The sequence below is a fragment of the Tachysurus fulvidraco genome, chromosome 13 (assembly GCF_022655615.1).
Source record: "Tachysurus fulvidraco isolate hzauxx_2018 chromosome 13, HZAU_PFXX_2.0, whole genome shotgun sequence".
NCBI lineage: Eukaryota > Metazoa > Chordata > Actinopteri > Siluriformes > Bagridae > Tachysurus > Tachysurus fulvidraco.
Window position 1 is genome coordinate 4,098,575 of NC_062530.1, and position 25,402 is coordinate 4,123,976.

The 25,402-nt window shown below is 39.1% G+C and overlaps 1 protein-coding gene across 11 annotated transcripts in view; it reads right to left on the minus strand.

The window, feature by feature from the left end:
• Positions 1-25,402, minus strand: part of celf6 (CUGBP Elav-like family member 6) — a 142,162-nt gene that overhangs the window by 13,291 nt on the left and 103,469 nt on the right. For 8 of the 11 annotated variants that reach the window (XR_003442499.2, XR_007144765.1, XM_027159301.2 and 5 more), the window contains 5 exons: positions 17,949-18,028; positions 7,087-7,230; positions 4,783-4,930; positions 590-739; positions 188-250 (listed from right to left, as the gene is read on the minus strand). Coding sequence is in view for 9 of the 11 variants with exons in the window: in XM_027159301.2 (XP_027015102.1) it covers positions 188-250; positions 590-739; positions 4,783-4,930; positions 7,087-7,230; positions 17,949-18,028 (585 nt within the window). In the remaining 2 variants the exon portion in view is untranslated. The remainder of the gene's footprint in view (positions 1-187; positions 251-589; positions 740-4,782; positions 4,931-7,086; positions 7,231-17,948; positions 18,029-25,402) is intronic. The other 3 variants (XM_027159304.2, XM_027159303.2, XM_027159300.2) reach the window with 1 other exon arrangement.

Sequence of the window (25,402 nt, forward strand, 5' to 3'; positions counted from 1 at the left end):
CTTTTTTAAATTTTAGCAATTCTAAAAGCGTTGCTTGGATGGAAATATTAAGAAAGAAGATAAAGATCCAAAACTTACACATGGCATTCTGATCTAGAGTCTTATTACTGTAATTGCAAAGCAATTCCAGGTGCTGAAGACTACAGAGGAGGATAGAAAGGAAGATGAAAAGAAGAAGAAAAAGCACCTGCATAGTGTTGCACGCCGGCGTATGCTTGCTGGAGAGGGTCGGTCACTGTAGGACTCTGTGCTGCAGTTAAAGAAACAGGGGAAATATTTTACAGACAAACAGAAGAAGCTTTGATTTGTCAAATATCCGTTGCAGTACAATGATTTTCTTTGTATATAACAGGTAAGGAAATTAGGGGAAAGAGTGAAAGGTCAGCCATGATACAGTCAAGGGTTAAGGTCCTTACTCAAGGCACCAAGAGCGGCCTTCCATAACTTTTAATAAGCCAGAGCCTTAACCACTTGATCCATCATTTCCAACATATACAGTAGACATGTTACCCAAAAGAGAAACATTTATCAAAAATTTCAAGTGAGTAAAGGAAGCTCCCATCTTTAAGCCTTTATAATCGTGTGTTACCTGGATAGGGGTGGATTCCATTGGTGTAAATAGGTTCAGTGGCTGGCTGGCCATTGCTTTGAGGAGGCAGTGCGCTGAAGCCATTAACCCCGATTGGAGCAGCGATGCTGGGCACTGCTGTGGCACTGATGCCTGGAGGTGTGCTGGTGCCTAAAATACACACAGGAATTTTCCATGCTAGACTAACACACCTGCCACAACCATTTTGTGTATGCCGTGGGCTGACATAATTACACTAGAGTGAGAAATATCTACAGAATATTTGCTGTTATAGTTATAACCTCTTTATGACAACATACATGAATCTGTGTGGATATTTCTAAAGGCGCTTTTACAAACAGTATAAAGAATTACAATCATAATTACTATAATGTTTCTATTTAATAAATTTGTCTTAGCAACAGGTTGTGGGATCTTAAACAGGATAATATTCAAACAGATATTTAAATGTAAATAATGATGTCTTAAGATCAATTGTGAAGCCCAAATAAGATATTAACATGAAACAATGACATATCTAACAAGAGAGTCGTGTAAATTTCTCTGGTCTGAAATTAAACTGAGGTTTGATGAATTTTGTGAAGCATTACCAAAATCTTTAGCAAAAAAAAGATCTCAAAATTCTGTACATACGAATTTACGTATTAAACATTCACAGTGGAGCTGCCAAGCCTAAAAATGATCTGCACGCACCAAACAGACAGCACCTTCTGCTTGTGAACAACGCAGTAGTTTGCAAACACCTGACTGGCTCATCAGGGAGGAAACAGCGACACAGCAACGGGTTGACTGATTCACTTTTCAAACATGTTGCTAAAACCTGTTGTTAGTGGATGATGAATTAGTGTTTAAAGATCCCAAATGACTGGAAATGTCCTTTATTTATAGATGTTTGCTAAGAGGCAAAGCTGCCATAAACCTTTATATGTGTTAAGCTTTTGCCAACACACAGGAAAAAATATAACCTCTGCTTAACATTTAGAGGTCAGCATTGCTTCAGCATGAGTAAAAGTTTTGGTGGTTTCATTATTCAGTGAATATCTCCAGAGTCAGCTTTTCAAGCATAATTTGTGCTAGCGTTAGCCTTCATGTACTAGTGGCAAATTCGTCACATATCCCACTTTCAATATGCATTTTATGTCTTTTCAAAATGAATAAAAATGTATTTGTTGGACTCAACCTTTTGAATTTGTGAAACATTTCCGTCAACAGTCTCTTATTTCATGATTTGAGATCTTTAGCATAAAACTATAAAATAAAAAATAAAAAATATCATGCATCCATGATAATGACATAAGGAAATTAGTGAAATTCTGAAGATAAAATGAATAGATAATTATAGATAATAATAAATGCCGCAGTATTAGTGAAAATCAACAAAAGATTTTTACTTTTCTACGTTCTATAATCTTAAGAAAATTTGGATGACACAACTTTATGTCGAACATCTGACTTGTGGACTATTCCAAATATTTTAGATGAGTGAACATTTTCAGATAACATGACTGAGTGAATGTTGTGTAGATTTTGTGTGGATAATGGACAGAAATACACAATGTTGCCTTTCTAATTGCTGTATATTTAATTTAAAGGTGCAGAAGTTAATACAGTCCAGGAGCTGATACCTGGAGGATACGTAGAACATATACATATACTGTATTGTTGTCATGACTCCGGACATGAGCCCGGACTTTGGCCACGTGCAGTTGTTTGTTTATGTTCCTCGTCATATGTCTGCCCCGCCTTCGTCTGCTCCTCCCTGTCTACTCACCTGTTTCCTATTCTGATCACCGTGTCTATTTAACTGTGCCGCGTTGCCTTGTGCATGGGGGAATCCACTTTTGTCCTGTCCTGTCTCCAGTCCGTGTCCTGTCTCCTGTCCGTGTCCTGTCTCCAGTCCGTGTCCTGTCTCCTGTCCGTGTCCTGTCTCCAGTCCGTGTCCTGTTTCCAGTCCGTGTCCTGTTTCGTGCTCCCTTTGTTATTAAACCCTGTTGATTTGGCTATCCTGCGTTTGGGTCCGCTTCCTTACCCCGCGACAAGACAGAAGATTCCGCCACACCAGGACCCAGCAGGATAGCAGCTTGGACCGGCTTATCGTGGGAGCATTTTTGTTTATTTTTCTCCCTGGACTTCGCGGGTTTGGTGACATCGGTCTGCATTTTTTCGGTCAGGGACGCCGCTCTGCATCAGGTTTCTCCGCGGGGGGCGCCGCCTCACTTCCAGGTTACGGGCCATGTCGCCAGCCCTTAGTTTTGTTTTTTGTTTTTCGTTCCTGCTTCCTGGTTCCTGAGAGGTGGGACTGGCTGCGGTGTGTCGGGGGTGGTGCTCGGCCCATCGGCTCGGCTGTGGACGTCGCTCGTTCCCCCTGTTCGGCTGTAGACGTCGATCGTTCCCCCTGCTCGGCTGTGGATGTCGCCCGTTCCCCCTGCTCGGCTGTGGACGTCGCTCGTTCCTCTTTGGCTGCGCCGCCGTGTGCCTTGCTCCCCCCACCTGCCTCGCCATGTGCCTTGCTCCCCCCACCCGCCTCACCATGTGCCTTGCTCCCCCCACCCGCCTCGCCGTGTGCCTTGCTCCCCCCACCCGCCTCGCCGTGTGCCTTGCTCCCCCCACCTGCCTCGCCATGTGCCTTGCTCCCCCCACCCGGACAACGTCGGAACCGTCAAGACAGGTTGGCGCGTTGGGAGCCGTGTCTTGGGGGGTGCTCTGTCATGACTCAGCCCGGACTTTGGCCACGTGCAGTTGTTTGCTTATGTTCCTCGTCTGCTCCTCTCTGTCTACACACATGTTTCCTATTGTGATCACCGTGTCTATTTAACTGTGCCTTGTGCATGACAGAATCCACTGTTGTCCTGTCCTGTCTTCAGTCCGTGTCCTGTTTCCAGTCCGTGTCCTATTTCGTGTTCCCTTTGTTATTAAATCCTGTTTGTTTTGCTATCCTGCGTTTGGGTCCGATCATGCGTTCATGACAATTGTACTTTATGAGATGCTGCAGATCCTGGGGTGGAGCTTTATAAACATGGGTGGGAATCTTTCATTTCTTTCAGACTTACATTGGGCAACTGAGCGTTAAGGGCCTTGCTCAGCTGGCCCTGGGTTTCAAACTCATGACCCTTTGATCAATAGTCTAACATCTTAACTACTAAGCTACTACATCCCATTTTAAAGTACTAGTATATTGAAAAAAATCCTTGTTTTGGAAATATTTAGAAGTGTGCTATCAGTGGGGCACAAATGTTATTTCAGTCATGAATTCATCTATTTTACTTTGGATTTTTTTATATAATTTTTTTATCTGAGTTTGTGCAAATATTTAGTTTAGCCACAAAGGCATTAAAACTATAGACATAAGCAGGACAGGATGCTATAAAGTGAAGTATATAACAGAGCAGCATTCAGGCAAGATGATTCACTAATCCTGAGTGTCATTCGATTAGACACAGGGACTTAAGCATTTTCCTCGGCCAATGGTCCCATCTAATCTCAGGTTTGTTGGTTTTGACTTGATGTTTTTTAGCTTCTTTGCTCATGTTTTTTTCCTTGTGGCAGTGAAGGGCATTTAAGCCATGTAGGATTAAATTTGATAGGTATAACCTTAGCAGTGTAGGCTTTAGGGATTACAAATGCACAAAAGCGGACAGGGAAAAAAACAGGAAAAGTGAAGGGGGGTGGTTGAAGGACACTTTATTTAATTCTTTTTTCCTTTTTTTTCTCCCGGCCCTGGATGTCAGATTACTTATCATTGTTGAGGCATCAGAGTGTCTCCCTGCATTGATGAGAGAGGTCAAGCTCAGGTCCAGGATTATCTTTCACAAATCTTTCCCCTTTATCAATTTGTCAAGGACTCATCATCCAAAGGCATCAGATTGGCCACGATCCCAGATGGGACAAACAAAAACAGTGTAAAAACCTAACCCTGTTTAACAACAGAAAGCAGCCTTCAAACCCTTTACTTCGACTTTCCTTCCTTCTCTCAAAAATTGCCATGCTTTTATGTCAGTGTTTCTCTCGTAACTCTCTGTAATTCACACCGTTTATGAGGCCCGTAGCACAGGTGTACATTCCCAGTCCTGGCATAACCCACACTGCATTGCTCTATACTGCTGTAATCGTGAGTATAATGGTACTGTTCATCCAGTGGGACCTTTAAATTAGCAGTAAACTTGTCTGATAAAGTGCTCTAAAGTTCATCCCACCTGAAGAGGGCGTCATCGGGGCAGCCACCAGGCCGTTGACATTGAAAGCTGCCATTTGCTGCATCTGAGCGGCTGCGATGGCCGCCATGGGGTTGAGATAGGAGCCCTGTGTGGCTGCCATGATTGCTGCCTGCTGCTGCATCATCTGCTATAAAACATCGAAAAAAGAATGACTTGAGTAAAAATGTTTATCTTGTGTGATCGTGCAATGTACAACAGAATATTTGCAACAGTCTGGACTCCCAGTCAGAATCTCAGGTAGAATACACACTGCTCACTTTGTCTCAGTTTTGTCTGAGTATTCACTTATGGTGTTTTATATTATAAAGCATGGTTTTTTTTTAACATAGTTTGGATGTTTTTTTGGCCTGTGATTCACAACTGAAGATTTTGATTTAGTGAAGTCACGTGTTAGAAATAAATAGCAACTTAATTTTGAACTTTTTTTATACTTCTGTAAATGTGTCTATTGTTAAAAAGCACTACAGAAATATATTGAACTGAATTGAATATTTTGGGGTGAAGTTTTTACTTGCAAAATGTTTGTGATGCAAGACCAAATTTTTGGGAGAATTACTTAGAATCTTGCAGAATTATTCTAGAAAGATTAATTAGGAATATCATTGGGTTCTCATTATATAATGAGACCAATTCCCAGCACCAAGACATGTCGACATACAAATACAAGTAGCACATCATTAGTACAAATTAATGCAACCCTAGTTCTGAATATTCGCCTCATGTCTAGCTGGGTTTCCTCCAGATTCTCTGGTTTCTTCTCAGATTAATAAAAAACAACACATGGCGATAAGAAGAGTGAGTGATTGTTGACGTTTAATAATAAATGTGAAAGGAGGAGTGCTGCAAATTTCAGCAAATGTGTAGCTGCCTACCACAACCTGAGAAGCAACTAACAAGCCTCATCTTCCAGATGTATATATGATTGCTATTATAAATATTATAGTCTTTAAATGTGTTTTATTATTTGCATGTGAGATGAACCGGAATGCCCAGCATTCCCAGTATAGACTCTGGATTCACCAAAGCCCTGACCAGGTTAAAGCAGCAACAGATGATGAATTAATAATCTGATTAATTAATAACCTGTTCACAAACTGGCTAGTGTTGAAGTCTAATCCAAAGCTATTTTCTCAGACACTTCATTTCCTTACAATATCCACACCTAGCATTAGTTTTTCCATAAGATTCCCTGCTTCCTGAACAGAAATAACAGCATGCATTTAGATTGGAAATTACTGATTCAGAAATATCACTTTCTTAGTATAATATCCGGAGAAAAACCCCACAGGGAAACATCTTGTTCACATTCCCTGAGTTTCCTTTGTGTGTCCTAAAACCGAGCTCACGAATATCTCCTTAGGCCTCTACGGAGTTGGGCCTCCAGAATTCCCAACTGTGATTTCGCTCTGCTCGACTGTTCCCTGCTAAGCATCTATAACGAGCTGTGTGTCGGCAGCGTGGGCACAGACAGCATCTGCTAGCCAGAGTCTGTTATCGGTCAAAGCTTCAGCGCTAACGTTGCCGTCTCCAAACATACGGAGACTTGAGCAGGGGTGGAAATATACACAGTAATGATTTCACTCCTGGGAGCCCAGAGACAGTTTAGTGTTTGGGAAGGAGGAAGTTATATACAGCCGTGCTCACATATTTTTACTTGGCTTTGGTCCCGGAAGTACCACAGGCTGACGTGTAAATTCATTACAATCAGCCTTAGACTATGTATTATCGGGTTTGGGTGCGAGAAATTATTTTTAGATTTAACCGGTGTCCACTGAGCGATTGTCTGAGTGTACATAACTCAGTAAGTGATTAATTAACTAGATTTTTGTTTCTTTACTTAGGAATATCTGTCCCACTGACCTACACCATATCTTTTAATTTTATACTAATGCAATTATAATTTTTATTGCAATATATATTTCCTTTATCATTAACTATGTCTTCCTTCTGCTTTATGTTTATGCTCTGTAAAGCTGCTTTGAGACAATGTCTATTGTAAAAAGCGCTATACAAATAAACTTGAATTGAATTGAATTGAATTGAATTGAATTGAATACAATTATGCCTGTGTAGACAAAGTGACTATCATGGTGAATCAAATAACCTTTATTTCTAGATTTAATGTTCTAAACATTTTCCATATTCATTAAAGAAACTAGGACATTAATGTTTATGGTGAAAGTAGATCTTTAGTATTATTCTACTTCTAGTAAAAATCTCTAATGGGTCGTTTAGACGGAATAAAGCGTAGGGTTAGGGTCTAATTGACATATCGGGTCTTACAGCGTGTGTGTAGGCTCCGTAGGCCCCGAACTGGATAGTCATGGGGCTGAAGATGCCAAGCTGTCCTGCCATCTGGTGCATCCGGCGCAGGGTTCGCTCTTTATCCGTGTCGGCAAACTTCACTACCAGGCTGGAGGACGCACCCTGAGAATGTGAAACAAACAGAAACATACAGTTCACCATCATCATCAGCTGTCAGGAATGTACACAATTCTTACATACTCTTGAAACACTCTCTTTTTGTAGCTTTACTTTATAAGTTTAGGTTTTGAGCAAACATCCAGCTGTGTTCTGTGTCATGAAGATTTTGGACCTTCATTGAGATGAGGCCAACCCTGTGAGGATCCTGAGGCATCTAAAGGTACAGTATATCATCTCCAGTTGGATTCTGCTTCATGAAGTATTCAGACATTCTAAAAGGAGATGCCAACTAAACATGGTCTACTGTATGAGGAAAACAAGCTCCTCATCAATACACAATTGTTGGACTGTATATTTATAATTACACCCTCCAGTGTCACCCAAATGAGGATAAGGTTTCATGAAGGTTTCTTCCTCTTTTATTTACTTGAGTTGACTCTTTATTATTAAACTGTATTAAAATAAAACTTACAAGCGCTCTTTTTTTGTTTTGATGATGCCACAGATGTAATGACTGACAGCTGATATCTGCTAACACACTAAATTGATTAAGCTAAAGTTTGTTTTTCTGGTTTGATTAACTCTTATCTACAAAAGGTTAAGACAGAACTAATGTTCCTTATCCAACATGGTATGGACAGAATATAGACTAATAAAAATGATCAATGTCATTTTGTTGAACAGTATGTGTGTTTTTCTAAAGTGAGTCACATGTATAAATGTATAATACCCATATTGTGTAAAAACATGGATTTTTTTTTCCCCAACGAAACTTTTTTTTTCCATTTCTTCAAAATTCATACACTTTGGGGTTGGTAAAGGAATACATTACAATGAATTTGGTATTAATATGTGGAATGTGTTTAAATAAATATTAGAAGTTTATACATTAAACAACATATACGAACAATAAGAAAGAAATAACACATATGACGATATTGCAACTCATCATCATTCATGCTGTTATTGCTGGTAGCGGTGTCACATAGCTCAGGCCTCTCGTGCAGATTTTATTAGACCAGTGTTAAGAGAAATGTCCACATGAAAGTGCTCCACAGCCCGGGCCTGCACCGAGTGCTTTAATTGGGCCCTCGGGTTGCCATAAGGAAAAATGATGGGTGCTGGCAATGAGTTGATGAGCTGTATGAGTGATGGCTGTGTGTGAAGGCTTGAGGCTCTGGCTGTGTGCACTGGAGAGAAGTGTGAAGACCACGGTAGGCTTCAGAAAGCTTTCCAACACGTCAGTGGTGGATACAGCTTCCTAATTACATCTGCTTCTGAGAGGAACATGAGCTGTTGCACACTGGCAGAAGTATTTGTGGAAAATATAAATGGAGGATTGATGACAACACTCTCCACTTTACATCAAATTAATCTGAAGAACAATGAACAGAGACAGGTTCTTGTGTGAGTTAGTAAGGCTTGAAAGGCTGACAGTCGTGAACACACACACACACACACACACACACACACACACACACACACACACACACACACACACACACACACACACACACACACACACACACACAGAGTTTATGTTCTGTAAAGCTGCTATACAAATAAACTTGAATTGAATTGAATTGAACACAAACTATAAAAAATATCATTTAATAGAAAAAGACTTTTTTAAAAAATTAACTTTTGCATTAAAAAGTAAAAAACACACAATAAAGCTGAAGTAAACTTAACGTAAAACAGTATAAACAATGCAGCCTCTTGAAAGGCATAAAGTAATTAAAGTTTTGATTAATGTGTTATCTTTTTATCTATCTATAGCTATAGCAACCTTGTTTAATGTCCACAAATCAGCTTAGCATTTTATCAGCTATAAAGAGTCATTAAAGATTTATCAAGCCTCTCTTATTCTCTCTGTTGTAAAGTCACAGCAATTTGTGACTCTTCTCTCTTGAAGACTCTTCTCTCCTGAATCTCCCCACAGAAAGCTTTACCATATCCATGGTGACATGCTTTACTAAATAATAACAGTTTTTTTTTATTATTAAACATTAATTGTTATCGTTTTATTTCATATATTATCTGGATCATCTGTCATAGAAATCTAGGATTAAATCTTCTGTGCTGAAACATAGATTCACGAATCTGACAGAGTCTATGCTATAAAGAAGATCAGGATACTTTCAGTTTTAGCTTAAAAAAGCCCAAGAAAGTAAAAGTTGCTGACAGGATGTGTGTGTGTGTGTGTGTGTGTGTGTGTGTGTGTGTGTGTGTGTGTGTGTGTGTGTGTGTGTGTGTGTGTGTGTGTGTGTGTGTGTGTGTGTGTTTGTTTTTGTATGAGGCAGGATGTTATTTGAAACCTGTTAAGTTGTGGCCTGCACTGCTATGTTGGAAAGCTCAAGTGTAAACATTTTTAAAGTTGACGGTGTATAAAAAAACAGTGCTAGTGTGAAGCGTGAGGCTCCAGGCCAGCTTTGCTCATGAACCTCAGCTGTGCAGTGGCTCTGTGGCAGCTGTGTGTGAGCTTCGGCAGGTTTCATATCACATCCTGTCACACACTCCTTGGCCCGCAGGGACCCATCTGCTGTGCTGCCCGGGACGCCGTTTCAATTAGTCGAATCGATTCTGCGCAGAGCTGGAGTAGAGCGGCGCTATTTTGTCCTTTCTAATTTCATTTCATTCCACCTGCTGACCTTTTCTCCGTTCACTCCAAACCAACACCCCAACCCCCAACCCCATCCCCAACCGGAGGAGAGACCAGACTGTCGGATTTAATGAGGTCGACGCTTAGCAAACATATCCCCCTCCAGCTCTGTACACTCTCTCCTGGAGTTTTCCTCTCTCTCACTTTCCTTCATCTTTTGCTACTTCCTCTACCTGTCTGTATAATTTTTTTTCTTTCTCCTGGAGCAGGGCGGTCTGGCATTTAGATCACATTCACACTCGATGTATCTGTGTGTCCACTTATTTATTTATCAGCTCGTGAAGAATGCATCGGGTTGGCACACAGCCAGCATGGGGACATGGCTCATGAAACAGAGAGAGAGAGAGAGAGAGAGAGAGAGAGAGAGAGAGAGAGAGAGAGAGAGAGAGAGAGAGAGAGAGAGAGAGAGAGAGAGAGAGAGAGAGAGAGAGAGAGCGTATAGAGCTAGGAGAGAATGAGCAGAGAGAGAGATTAGGGTAGTTTCTAGATATACACACCACACAGAGACATAGAGATATATATAATATATCTCATCTCTCCCATCTCTCCTATATATACTCTCTCTCTATATCCCGCACCACTACCTGATCCACATCATACACATGTGCTACTCACTTAGTTGTTGGCTCTCACGCACCCTCACGTTTGCATACACGCTAGCGAGAGAGAATTATACAGGAAAGGGAAAAACACAGACAGAGATTGTGCAGAGAGACAGCGGTAGAGACAGTCGAGAGCAGCTCAAGAGTTAAAGACACTGAGTTAGACGACGAGAGTGAGAGGGGACCGATCTATCGAAGACAGACGGACAGAAGGAAGCCACAAAGTGCTAAGAAAGAAAAATGAAGGAACAGATGTATGAGCGAAACACATTTGCTAACACGAAATTCTTCTTCTTCCCATCAGAGAGCTCCAGCGCACGCTTATCGTTTTCTGCTTCAGACGACGCTCTATATCTCCCCTGCTCGCTCTCATCATCCTTTAGTCGCTCTCTGGCGCTCTATGCTCTCTCTCTAGCTCTCTCTCATCGAATCTCTCGTCTCCATGTCTCATCCTCGCTCTCCTCGCATGCCAAATTAGAGAATTCAGCACATAAAATAGGGAACAAAACTAGCTGGACAGATGATGTACATAGAAAACAGAAGAAAGATAAAGAGAGTATAATTAAGACAAAGACAGAAAATACTAGACAGAGGAAGAAATGAAGAGAAAGTGTGTGACAAGTATAGTATAGAGTAAAAGAAAGAGAAGAGATTGACAGAGAATAGAAAAAGAGACCAAAAGAGACAGTAAGGGTAAGTTAAAGATGAAGATAAGCAAATTGTGAGAATGTCAGACTGACTGATAGAACCATAGAGAGATACGTAAAGACAGGAAAGAGAGAGAAAGAAGGGAAGGACATATAGACAGCAATATATACAGAAACTGAAACAGATTGATAAAAAGAAAGACAGAGAGACAGATAGAGAAGGACAGTGATAAAGAGAGTCGAGAGAGAGAGAGAGAGAGAGAGAGAGAGAGAGAGAGAGAGAGAGAGAGAGAGAGAGAGAGAGAGAAACAGAAATAAAGTGAGCGATCCAGAAAAACAACGAATGGAGAGAGATTGACACAACGAGCAAGACAGGGAGACGACAGAGCAAGAACAATTGAAAGACAGGAAAAAAGATGACAGCCTAAATGAGGGAAAGGGGAAAGAGAGATTAATGGAAAGAGAAATACAAGAAGAGTTCAAGAGAAAAGTTGTGGAGAGATAAAAAGAAATAAAGAGAGAGAAAAATGGTTAGAGAGAAAGAAGAAGAAAGAAATCATAAAAATAATTTAAAGTAAAAAAAGGAACTGTATGACACGTGTATAAAATGATATGCAAATATATTTCCTTTTCATATGGCCCAGGTCTTAGGAGATAATGAAATGAAAATCTCATATGCGTTCACCCTGAAAGGTCAAGCCACAGCCTAAATTCCCCCTCGGCTGCGGCGACATGGATGATGCGTTGATGCCGTGACGTGGAAATGTGGCAGCGGGTATTATACACGTGGCAGGAGAGCGACACGTTATTCCCCGTCCCTGCTGAAAGCCATATCCTCACAAACAAACACAATAATCACCGCCAGGGCCGACTCCTCTGTCCTGACAGAAAAATGAATACGGCGAATTTGATAAGCTGCAACGGGGAGCCGTCATTTCTGGCAGGTCCGACTGAGGCATTTGTCACGGGTTCAAAAAACTAATCCCATTTCGAGGAGAACACGCCGCACTCGTGATGAGCACCGATATTGGATTTTGCATGGGCCAGAGAGATGTAAAGAAAAGAAAGAGGAACAAAACAATAACTCAAAGTGTAATTGAAGGATTAGATCGGAGTTTGAAAAGAAGACATGCCGCCAACGGTCTGTCACACCGTCACATCGCATGTCGGTATGGAATTTTTTTAAAAAAAGAAAGAAAACAAAATCGAGGTCTGCTTTCAAGGTTCGTTTACTTAGTTGATGTAGTTTACGCTCGGTACGGCGACGTGATGTTGACTGTTGTGACAAATATAAATAAAAAGCTTTCGGCGCTTTTATCAAAGAGGACGAAACACTTAATCTGTCACAACGGAGTTAAAAACAACTACATAGCAGGATATGAGATTTATTCATGGCTATATTTTTACAGCAGGACTGAAAAATTGTTTATTCATAGGACAGTAGCATAAACATCCGTCACTGTCGCTTAAAACAGTAACACACATGCACCCAGAAATAAACACGCACACACACGGTAAAATCTGCACGTTATCTAAAATCTCAGTAGCAGAGGTGTTGCAGAAGGGCAGTAGAGTAGGTTAGAGTAGAGTCGAGTAGAGTACAGTATTGGAGAGTAGAGATTAATGTAATGTAAGTAGAGTGCAGAACAGAATAGTGTAGAGTAGAGCAATGCAGGGTAAAATAAAGTAGAATACAGTACTGTATTGTAGAGTCATGTAGAGTATAGTAGAGTAGAGTAATGTAGGACAGAGCAAATAGAGTAGTGTGGATAAGAGTAGAACAGAGAAGAGTTTTATAAATTTTATAAAATTATATAAATGTGTATAGAATAACGAGTGGAACATAATAGAGTAATGGAGTAATGTAGATAATAGCAGTGTAGACTAAAGTAATGTGGAGTAGAGCAGAGTAATGCACAACATTATACAGCAGTGGAGTGTAGAGTACAGCAGTGTATGGTTGATTAATGTAGCGTAGAGTAATATAGAGTAGAGTACAGCAGTGTAGGGTTGATTAATGTAGCGTAGAGTAATGTAGAGTAGAGTACAGCAGTGTAGGATTGATTAATGTAGCGTAGAGCAGTGTAGAGTAGAGTACAGCAGTGTAGGGCGGATTAATGTAGCATAGAGTAATGTAGAGTGGAGTAATGTAGTGTAAAGTAGAGCAATGTAAAGTGGAGTAATGTAGAGTAGAGCAGTGTAGAGCTGAGTAAAGTAAAGCAGTGTACAGTGGAATAATGTAGAGCAGTGTAGAGTGGAGTAGAGTGATGTAGAGTAGAGTGAGATAGAATAGAGCATTGTACAGTGGAGTAATGTAGAGTAAAGTAGAGCAATGTAGAGTAGAGTAATGTAGAGTACAGCAGAGTAGAGTAACGTAGAGTAGAGAAGTATAATGTAGAGTATATTAGATTAGAGAAGTGAACTTTATTAATCCCGAAGTGGAAATTTGGTACATTCTAGTTTGTATTGAAACACTGATATCAAACATGGACAGTAAGTCAGTAAGTGTACTGTTAATAATAAAGGGCTTCTTGTTAGTCTGTGCAAACCACTGTGTTATAGTAGCATGATGCATATTGGGTTAATATTAATGCTCTCATGCATGTCAATAACATTCTATATTTCTGTTGTAACATACTTACTCAGAGGTTCTGTGGTGGATGTTTGACATGAATAGATTTTTTCTATAAAGATGTAAATTTATCACATTCCATTCTCACAGGAAAAGAAAGGATTGCATATGTTAAATAGCGATGTATGATAAATTGTAATGTATCAAATTTTTACGTGAATGCTCTGTGTCACGTGTATTTTAACCAAACAGACCTCTACATAGAGCTGTTCAAACTTTGTAGGTAAAGTGCCTTTAAGAGCATATCATTAAAATTCCCAGACTTGGGAAACTTTTCTTCTCTGCAAACACAATCTGGCTTTTAAAAATTCTAAACTTGATATGTTAAATACTTATACCCTAGTGTCCCGTGCAGGATCTGTTCCTACCTTGTGACCAGGATGGAGCAATTACTGAAGATGAATGACTGAATATTTTGGTGTAAATCATGTAAATAACATGCAAATAACCTATTTATAAGCTTAATTCATTTTTTGCCTGAAATAACCCTTGCTTTATTAATGCAACAGCTTCACAATACACCTTGTCCTTTGTCGGTTCTTGCCCTTATTTATCTTGAGAAATTTTCCACTGTGGAATTCATGCAGATTAATACAGCATGCTTAACAGCCCATTTTAAAGTGAAACTAATCTGCACACTTTCCAGCAAGCTGAAATGATTTGCAATAAGAGAAGGGATGCCAATAATTTATGCAGGAGTAGTGCCTTGCAGTGCCTGAGCTGGGAACATACTGCAGTATGGCTTTGTGATATTTTTATCATCACATTGGGTCTCAATAGTGCCTGTCATCACTTCAAAAGTGCACGTCAACACAATCTCTCATAAACGCTGCCCATGGGCCAGACACCTCCCACAGACATACCACCTGCATGCACTGCATACTCTGATATTCTCTCTTCATTTCAATGCTTTTCTTGCTTATAAATTGACAATGATAATACATCATCCAACTATTAGGTAAGAGGCGTTACAGCAAGGAACAGATAATCGAAATCCCTACATCACAAAAACCATGTTAGAATAGACAGTTAACCAACAATCACGTTCAAGTTTCTGATCACACATATGAGCAGCTCACCTACATGGGACTTAAACCCATCATCATCATCATCATCATCATCATCTTCAAAGAACAACAGAGACTCGACTGAGAAAACTAAAGTGATATATATTAAAAAGGCTGCTACTAGCAATCATCAAAAGCATCCTGACATCCTTCATGACTGTCTGGTACAGCAATACTGACTCACACACTGAAGAGAAAACTTCAACAGATTGTGGGGGAAAATAATCAGACCTGATTTTCCATCGGTACAATCTCTGTACATCAAATACATCAGAGCTTTAAAAGTGTACTCTGACTCTGACCCCTCCCACACCAGCATACCTCATACTTCAGCTCCTTCCCTCTGGCAAAAGATGCAGACTCCTGATGACTCAAAAAGCCACATGATGTATTTTCTTTCTGCTGTCAGATAATTCTACTCGTAACTGTGCTTCACAAGCTGCTGGTTCTTTCAGCATGCCCTACTATACTCTATCCCTGTGTTAAATATGTACTCAGAATTCTGTTAGTCTATAATACTGTGTAATCATTCAGGTCAATTGATATTTAGGTTTGAGACCAGCACTATGATTGAACTGGCTTGTGCAACCTCCAGTGCCTGGGAATTTGGCCGCAGCATTGAGGCCGTGAACTAATAGATAAGCTAGTAAATAGAAATAGGCTAGCTAGTTGTTCTTTTAGCTGCTCTTAATAATGGTTGCCTCAAAGGGTTCATTGATCCGCATATGTGATTTGGCAAATGTTTTATGCCGGGTGGCCTACCCTCCTATTTTATTCCAAGCTTGGGACCAGCACTAAGAGGACTAAGGGGCTTGTACAACCTTTACTGGATGTGTTGATTCCCCGGAATCAAACACAGCTTGCAGTGTTTTTTACTGTTTAAAAAACATTTGAACATTTTTAATCATGTTCTACAATTCTAGTTTAAAATTGTGGTGTATATCTTCATATAGAATCTAATTACACATACATAGCATCAGCTGAAAAGCAAATGTCAGTTTGGACATACAGAGAAACCGCCTAACTTTGAACAACTCAGGCAAATAAACATGTTGAACGCATCACAAAGCTTTAGCCTCTATGAGCTTCAAAAGTTTCTAGACCTAAACCACACTTGTAGAACTTTTACTAAAGAACTCCAGAAGGGATGATGAAATTCAAAGCTAACACCGGCATGTACGGTCAGCAGTCAGAGACGACTCTAGTCCTGATTTCCTTCATCCCTTGTGCCCTTCTGTGTCTGCATCTGCTCTTTCTGTTCCATTAAATCCTTTCATTATGGCCAAATGTATTTGCGGCCAGGTGATATTTACGTACGCTAATACGTATGCCAGATGCTCATGTGCCAGCGCTGGCTAAGACCACTCCTGCAGCTGGCACCGTACCCGTTCTTATCATCCTCTCATCATGGACAAATTCCCCACTCTCTCCTCACTCTCACCATTTTGTTTAGCCATTGTTGCGTTGTTGACAACATGTGGCAGAGATACTGAGCAAATGAATAATATTCCCCGCGGTCCCAGCGGCTTGGTTGAGTACTCATGACCATCTTGTCTATTAATCTAATTCGGAATTGGACTAGCTGTGAAGGGAACAGGTGTGGAAGTAGAGATGGGGTATAGATGACATGGATTATTAACGAGAGCCTGGATGGCGTTAGATTCATTCTCGGTTTGTAACTCGGCCCATATGTCACAGTGGAGAAATGCAACATATTCCAGAGGCAGAATAGATTCACCATGACCTTGTGTAAAGTATATGGAGGAAGGATCAATTGTAAATTAGATTCTTCTGTAAATCTGCTTTCTTTCCATACGCTACTCTTAATTACTTTTAGCGTAATATAAATGCTTTTAGTGTGATATAAATGGCTAAATATGACATCTGCAAACATCTCCACCATCTATTCTAACCACAATTACATACATAACTAAGGCCATAAGCGTAAACATTAGTGGTTTAAAAACTGGTTTAAAAAGAAAAATAGAAAAAAAATCAATAAAAGTGTTGAAAAATGAAGGCAACTTTTTAATTTTTGTTACATTATGACAATTTGATTTCATGTACATTTTTAGTGTTTCATGTAAAAATTAACGTTATTATTTAAAGGTGATTTCTGTTTAAATTGACTCTTTTTATATGACTTTTGCATCTTTAGGTTTTTGCCTTTTTTAAGTTCACTGTTTAATTAGATTTTTTTTATTGACTTTTGATTTAAACTTTCAACTTTAAAAAAAAAATTTATTTGTTTGTTTGTTTGTTTGTGTGTTTAACTTTTCAATTAAAATGTTTACTGTTTACTTTTAACTTTTATCTGCAAATGCAAACCTATTTTTATTGATTCTTTTATTTAAAGTTTCTAGTTTCATAATTCATTTTAAATTTTGAAAAAGCTTTTAGTTTTTTAAGTCAATTATTTTTCACAGTTTGATATTTTTATTTATACAGTAGATGATCTTTGTTTAAGGTTGACTTTTGTTTTAAGAAATACAATGACGTATGAGGCTGTATGACACATTTCTTAAATGTTATGAGCTTCTTAAACAACAGCTTACCAAATACAATTCAAAGAATCCATAATTGTATTTAAATGAAAGAATATTGCAATAGTTGTGAAAACTTTCTTCACTGTTATAACAGTCTTTATCAGAACTGTACCAGATCGTGTTACCTGGAAGTCTTAATTGAGTTCGAGCTAAAGAGCAAATGACTTCTGAATATTTATGATGTTGCAATTTGTTCGACAATATGTGAGCGGCTAATTGCATTTGTAACTGCTGTATGGTTTTAAGCGAAGGCATCATTCACATTGGCCTTTTACAGGCCAGGTAGAGAAGCACAAAATTATCAGTGAAACCCAATTAGGCACAGAGTGATTGAGAGAGAGAGAGAGAGAGAGAGAGAGAGAGAGAGAGAGAGAGAGAGAGAGAGAGAGAGAGAGAGAGAGAGAGAGAGAGAGAGAGACTTTTTTTCACAGTTTACATTGTGCATCCTGAGGATCAAAACCCAATATCTCACTGTTTATTTAGCAATGTCTATGATGGTGTGTGTGTGTGTGTGTGTGTGTGTGTGTGTGTGTGTGTGTGTGTGTGTGTGTGTATAAACACTCACCGGCATGGTCTGGCCTCCATGCAGGCTATTGATGGCTGCCTGCGCTTCTGCATGGCTGGAAAACTTGACAAAGGCACAGCCTGCACATAGAGAGAGAACGAGAGAGAACGAGAGAGAGAGAGAGAGAGAGAGAGAGAGAGAGAGAGAGAGAGAGAGAGAGAGAGAGAGAGAGAGAGAAACCAGGTCTTGAAGAGGGCAAACACACTCATTACCATTGTTTTCATGTTATCGGCTTTGTTAATGTATTCTGCCATTCGTGTGTGCAGGGTGCGGCGTACTGAATAAATCAGTATAATTGTGCTGAATGCATTAGCTGCATGGAGCAACACGTCCTTTTACTAATCTCTCTCTCTCTCTCTCTCTCTCTCTCTCTCTCTCTCTTTCACACACACACACACACACACACACACACACACACACACACACACACACACACACACACACACACACACACACACACACACACACACACACACACACACAAATACACACACACCAGACAGACACTTGACAGCCCCCACCCCCACCCGAGAGCCTTGTTTGTGATTATTAATTTGTTTCATATTTACACATGGTGATCTATGTGCAGTCACTTATAATGGAGATTATGATGACACAATCGCAGCACTGTAATCCTTCTTCAAGGCCCTGTGAGTGCAATTTTAGGCAATGGGTGGTTTAGTACACCTAGCACTGATATAGTTTTCACTATGCTGCTGTATATCTCATATTTTCGGATCTGATTAAGAAGCAAACAGCATTCAGGTTGTATGTTAAATAAACACTACTGTAGATTTGTTCAAACTGAATTACTCTGAGGGAGCTGATCAATATGTCCATGCAGTTATTCAGGCTGGTTACTCTTATTTACAACAGGCTCGAGGGGATATTGTGAATGATAGGAAAGAGTACAATTTGTATGGAATAAAACACAATGGGGTTTGTTGTAATAGGTAAAGAATAAATGGTCAGGTGGTGTGATGCATCCTGATGTAAATCAATGGAGTAGTTTGTTTGTAAACTAATAACTTTACATTCTGAAGTGTTACTCGTTAGTCCTATTGTATCATTTGGTTGCTTAATTCCACTCAACAGCAAATTGTTGTAGAAAGAACATTATTTACATTTACATTATTTACTGTCCAGTGTCACCCAAACGAGGATGAGGTTCACTTCTGAGTCATATATTTTTATCTGTTTATTGCTACCTTTAAAGTTGGGGAATTGTCTATTATCTAGTTCATTCCTGTTATCATGGACGGTATAGCAGCGATTTTTTTACTCACCAGTTTCTCTAACTTTTTTTAAGTAACTAGATTGTAATTAATAAGAAAGAAAAAAGTGATAAGCTCTTTGTCCTCTGCCTTGGGAAGTTACAGCGTTACATCTTAAACTAAATATCACACATACAGCTGCAGGTTTCCAGTCGCTCTACTACGAAGTCAGCAGTAGGCCTTCCTACTACTTGTTGCCATAGTAACACTGTTTCTCAGTGGGTGGTGCAACTAGCATCCCATATCTGTTTTGGAGCTCATGGAGGGAGTTTGTATATAAAATTCAGCAATATATAAGCATCATATCGTACAACATGAAGCAGAAAAAGTGTGTGCTCTTTGCCGTAGATGATATATGTACTCCCCTCTCTTCACTCTCATTCTTCTGCTGCAAGTTGCTCCATATTTGCATAAAGTGTCTGTCATTCATTCATTCATTAATTTTCTACCGCTTATCCGATCTTCTCAGGTCATGGGGAGCCTGTGCTATCTCAGGCGTCATCAGGCATCAAGGCAGGATACACCCTGGACAGAGTGCCAACCCATCGCAGGGCACACACACACTCTCATTCACTCACACCCTCACACACTACGGACAATTTTCCAGAGATGCCAATCAACCTACCATTCATGTCTTTGGACCGGGGGAGGAAACCGGAGTACCCGGAGGAAACCCCCAAGGCACGGGGAGAACATGCAAACTCCACACACACAAGGTGGAGGTGGGAATCGATTATTGTCACATAGTTGTTACATTGATCATATTAAACATCTTTCAACTTCTGACTAATCATATTTGAGACTTCAAATACTTTCATAGAAGAACCCAACATATATTTTCAGTCAAAAAATGCATTAAAAATGACACACAGGCAGCAAAAAGATGATTCACTCAAATTACAGCTGCTGATCACTTCACCCAGGAGACATAAGACACACAAACACACAACATCTCGGGTGAATATACTAATGAAAATTTACCCCATTGAAATGACACAGAACCTCCTAAAGGGTCATCTCCAGACTGACATGAATATTCGTTAAGTGCTCATACTGACGAGGTGTTAAATTTAAATTCATAAACCATCCTCGATCTTGCTCATATAGATTGATTTATTTTAACCATTCCCGGTCTTCACTTCCCTTCACTTCCTATCTTTTAACCTAAAAAGTCATTGACAGTGATAACAGGTGCTCAACTGTTTCAGAGACTTTCTACAACATTGTAACTCTAAAGGTATAAAAAAGGATATTCTGTCATTTAATTTTATTTAAATTTGAAAATCATTGGAAATTGCAATATTAGAAGATGACTAAAACATTTTAGAACATAATGAATGTCTGCCACGGGAAAAAAACATCAGTCTGCATCACATCAACGCTATACAAAGAAATTGAATTGAATTGGATTCCTTATATATCTTTTATATACGCCTCTAAATCATTTAATAGCCTGAATCAGCACAACTGTTTACAATTTTTCCCTTTTTTTTTGTATTTGTTTATCAGCCACATTGTTGTACTGTATTTTTATTCTCTTTTATTCAGACTACAGCAAAACATTAAAAAGAAATGTGATGTTTTTTATCAAAACGGTTACTTTTTATGATGCTCAAAGGCAAATGCTTGATTTAATGGGTGTATTCTAGATGCTGTTAACACTCCCTCCAGGATTTCACTATTTTCGATGGCATGAATTAGCGTAACATCAAAACTCTAAGATGTTATTAGGAGCTTGAAGTTTGTCAAAATTAGCACAGATTTTCATATTTGACATCATCTGACATCATCACGACACGTATTTGTCCAAAGCTCTCTTCAATTGACAATCCCTGAACATGAGTACAGCTACAATCTTCACTGGTAGGAGATTAAATGAAGAATCTTTTACTTGCAATTTTGTGAATTAAAGTAGTTTTAAATAAAAAAAAAGGACAAAAACGGCACAACACAAATCAAGCATTTTGGTGACAACAATCACTGCATGAAATCCTGGAGAGACTGATTGCAAAACTCCTGGCAACCCTGCAGGATTGAATTTAACACAGCACAAGACTTATCTAGATATAAATTACTTTCCGCATGCAGCTATTAACAGATCTTTTTGTACTTAAGGCATCAAGAGTATCCACGTGACGCTCTGTTTGGCCATCTGTTCTTCACAAGTCTTAAACATGGAAGATTCCTCTTAGTCACGTGCTATTAGTGTCTAGTTTTGCCCCCATGGCTTATGGATAAAACTGTGATAACACGGTCTGCCTGTTTCCTGACCCCAGCCAAGAACATTGTCTTCACTTCTAAGAAAAAAAAAGAACTAGAGACTTTTACAGAGAAAATACATCCAGTCTATTCCTCATTAATTGAAGAAGCTATAAACGATATAAAACAAAAAACCCTCCCCAATTGGTAGCTGTTTTATAAAAGGAAAAGCAGGCTGGTGGATGGGCATCTGGGAGAAAATTTTGAAAATGGCTACAGGATCAACCATATTCTGAAAAGCCACAAAAGGAAAGAAAAAGAAATAAAAAGTGAAAGGGTGTTGAAAGATTTATGGTAGACAAAAGGAAGGTCCCTGTTGAGACAGAACCGTGGTTTGATTTCTATTGAACAATTTGTACGTAAACTCAACACCCCCTCCAAATCGAGCTGAAAACTTCATCGTGCTATTGCGCCGCTCTAAATGCATGCCTTCGTTTTGAGAGCACAAAAAGACTTTAACCTTTAGAGTGGACGGCATGCTGCTCCAAGACTGCATCTTTTACTGGCACAGCGGAGGCAGCAAGACGATTACAGCGCAAACATCCTTCCAACAAGCCCTGCAGTGGTCAATACACGAGCGAGCGATCCTCGAGGCAGCTGTGGCGCAAGCCAAACTTTTACTTTCTTCAAATTCGCTTCATTAAAAGCACATAAAGGCGTTTTTCTGTGACCAACTTTCCTCTTGACCCAGATAGAACAGAATTGTGGAGAGCCGAGAATCGCAAATCTTCAGTGAAATGAAAGTGATGAGGGACTCCGAAATTACAGTGCAAATTTAAGGCCTTTGTGCAGCTTGGTGAAATGTTCGAGGGGGGAGTGAGGTGTGAAAAAAAAACTGTGGCAGCTTTTAGCTGTGAGGTTTCCGTGCTCCATTTTGAATTCACAGCGAAAATAATATGCATGCATGAATTCTCTCTGTTTGAATGGGCGATGTGTATAGCACATCATAATTATGGAACTAAAAGCCATATCTCTATTATTACGACTAGGCCTGAACTATACGCATGCTCCCTCAGGGAGAGCTGGGGAAAAAAAGAAAGAGAAAAGAGACATGCATATTAAACTTCTTGGCCTTTTTTATAGGGTAGAGAGACTCTGAGAGGCCGTATGAATTTGCATCAATAGCGGGACAGAAGGAAAGTGTTTTGGTCTGGTTTGAAGTAGAAGGAGGGGGGTTGAGTTCCTGGAATTCAGCCTTGATACTGCTGCTGCCAAGATCATTTGCGATGAGATTTTTAAAGACCACAAGGAATTGAGACACACAAACTCTCTCTCTCTCTCTCTCTCTCTCTCTCTCTCTCTCTCTCTCTCTCTCTCTCTCTCTCTCTGTCTCTCTCTCTGTCTGTCTCTCTCTCTCTCTCTCTCTCTATCGCTCTCTTTCGCACACACACGCGCACACACACACACACACACACACACACACACACACACACACACACACACACACACACACACACACACACACACACACACACACACAAGCAAAATGTTTTTTGTTTTTTTCACTTCTGGTAGCTTCATGAAGATGAAGATGGGATGAGACTGTGTCACTTACTAAAGCCTATGTGGATCAATTTTATGCATGATCTCAGAAAAAACAGCGATAGTGAGTATGTCACGGCCTGGGAAAACCCTTTGGATGTCACTAACTGACCTTTTATATTTTTTATTTAATAAATCATAAAAGTCAAGATCAAATAATGTTATTTTTTTCTAATTTTTGGCTTCATATTGTTGCCTAGGTGAAAAGCTAGGCAATACCCATGCTAGCAAATTCCTTATACTTATAACCTAATAAGTGACATCTATGATACTACCTTGTCACAGAATTATACCCCAGTTAGTTCAGGTTCACTAAATGGATTGGATAAGCGATGTTCTAGAAGTGCTTATATTTAGTTTATCCTCACTGGATGTTTCACTGTTCGACATCCCACATAAACTTCCACTTCCAGAACAACAGTAGGTTGTTGGTTATGTGCTGCAAAATATATTTCACTTGTATTTATTTAGCAAGTGCAAACTTTGCAATTTGTTTAACCATTTTTAGCAGTGCACTGGCGGTACATTTGAGCACATTGTGTGAGTTCTGTTAACAGCCCAATACCTAACTTAGTTTTATGTTTTATTCTGACTTTGTACTTTCTTGGTCGATTATTTGCTCCATGATATATAAACACATTTATAAATAGTTTTAAACTCCAGCTTTATGCTAGCTTAGTAAATTGTCTACTCACTTACTATGTGCATATATAAATATTTTAACATTTCTTTCTCTCTACATACAGACACAGATGTCACACATTACAACTGCACTCTGTAATTAGTGAATAATTACAAAATCCTTTTTCGCTGCCTGAAATTATAGGAATACCGCCTTTTCCTTTTCTTCTGTTTTTTTTAAGCTAGTAAGAAAAGTACAAATACAATATCATAATTATTGAAAGGTTAAAAGGTTAAAAGTCTCAGTTCATAATCTTTTATTTATTATTTTGACTCCAATTCTTTTTTGAAGCAAGCATCCGGTCTCTTTGTTTTATTTACGTCTCTCCCTTTCTCAGACACAACAGTAAACCAAATGTGACATAACAACTCTAACTGCATGTTTTTCATGAGTAGTTAGTCAGGTGCTGACTGTGAGAAAACTAAGGCGATGTTGATTAATCACTGGAGGAAATGGGTGTGAACTTGAGTTGAATCTGCTTATCACATGGCAAAAGTGTAAATGAATCACCAAGAGGGGGTGCTGTTTAACAGAACTGACACGTTTCAATCATGTGTTATACTCAAAATAAGTTGATGATGGAAAAAAAGTCTTCCCAATTAGCAAAAAAAAAAAAAAAAAAAAAAAAAAAAAAAAAAAAAATTTGAAATGTTGTTTGTAAGGAGCTTTATACAGAAACCACAGCATTGTCCCCACTGTGCTGGAAATTTTATGGTGCTATTTTTATAGACTGAATTATGGAATATTTAGGACATACATGCTGCCTGCAAAAATCATGTGAACTTGAAAGCAGCTTCTATTTCTTTTCTATTTTAGCTGTTTATTTTCAATATCCATTTAAAAAAAGATTTTGGTGGGAGTCATTTCATAATTGAACTATAAAGCAATGTTTTTAGGACAAAGACATTTGTAGCTTATTTATTGCATTATGTTATAAACTGCATGCTTTTTTTTTTCTTTTTATAGTTAGCTAAAAGAGAGAGAGAAAACAGAGACACTGATAAAAATGTGGTGTAGATGATAAAAGGAGGTTCACGACTGTTCCAAAGCATTTTATGTAACTTTAAATGGATAAAAAGTAAATTGTCAAAAAATAATATTTTTGAGTGAATTCAAAACCACTTACAAAATTAGAAAGAAAGAAACAAACATACAAACAAACAAACAAAAAAGGAAAAATAGAAAATAGAAAAATCTATTAGATCAAATGAAAAAAAAAATGGTTGAACTTATTTGGAATCGCATCACACAGCTCCACTGCTGATTAGTTTCATATAACAACTCTTTCCCTATTTTAAAAAGCATTGTCTTTATCACAGTGTCATTACAGTAACAAGAAAACAGCACAGCAGCCAGTGGATTACAGGAACTCACCCCTGTGTAACTACAAGGAAGTGTCTAATCAACCAAAAAAATGCCTCTTTCCAACAGGTGTAGGATGAAGAGAAGGGAAGAAGAGAATGAGTAGGAGGTGTTTGTATTGAGTGAGGGACTAAGAAAGTGGAGAACTAAAGGTGTGGAGAGAACTGGAAGGTGAGAGAGAGTGAAGGTGTGAGAGGCAAGTGTCTGCTGAGAGAAAGACTGAATAAGGTGTGAGAAAGGGATAGAGACTTTGAGTGAGAGAAAAAGAGCGAGAGAGAGAGAGAGAGAGAGAGAGAGAGAGAGAGAGAGAGAGAGAGAGAGAGAGAGAGAGAGAG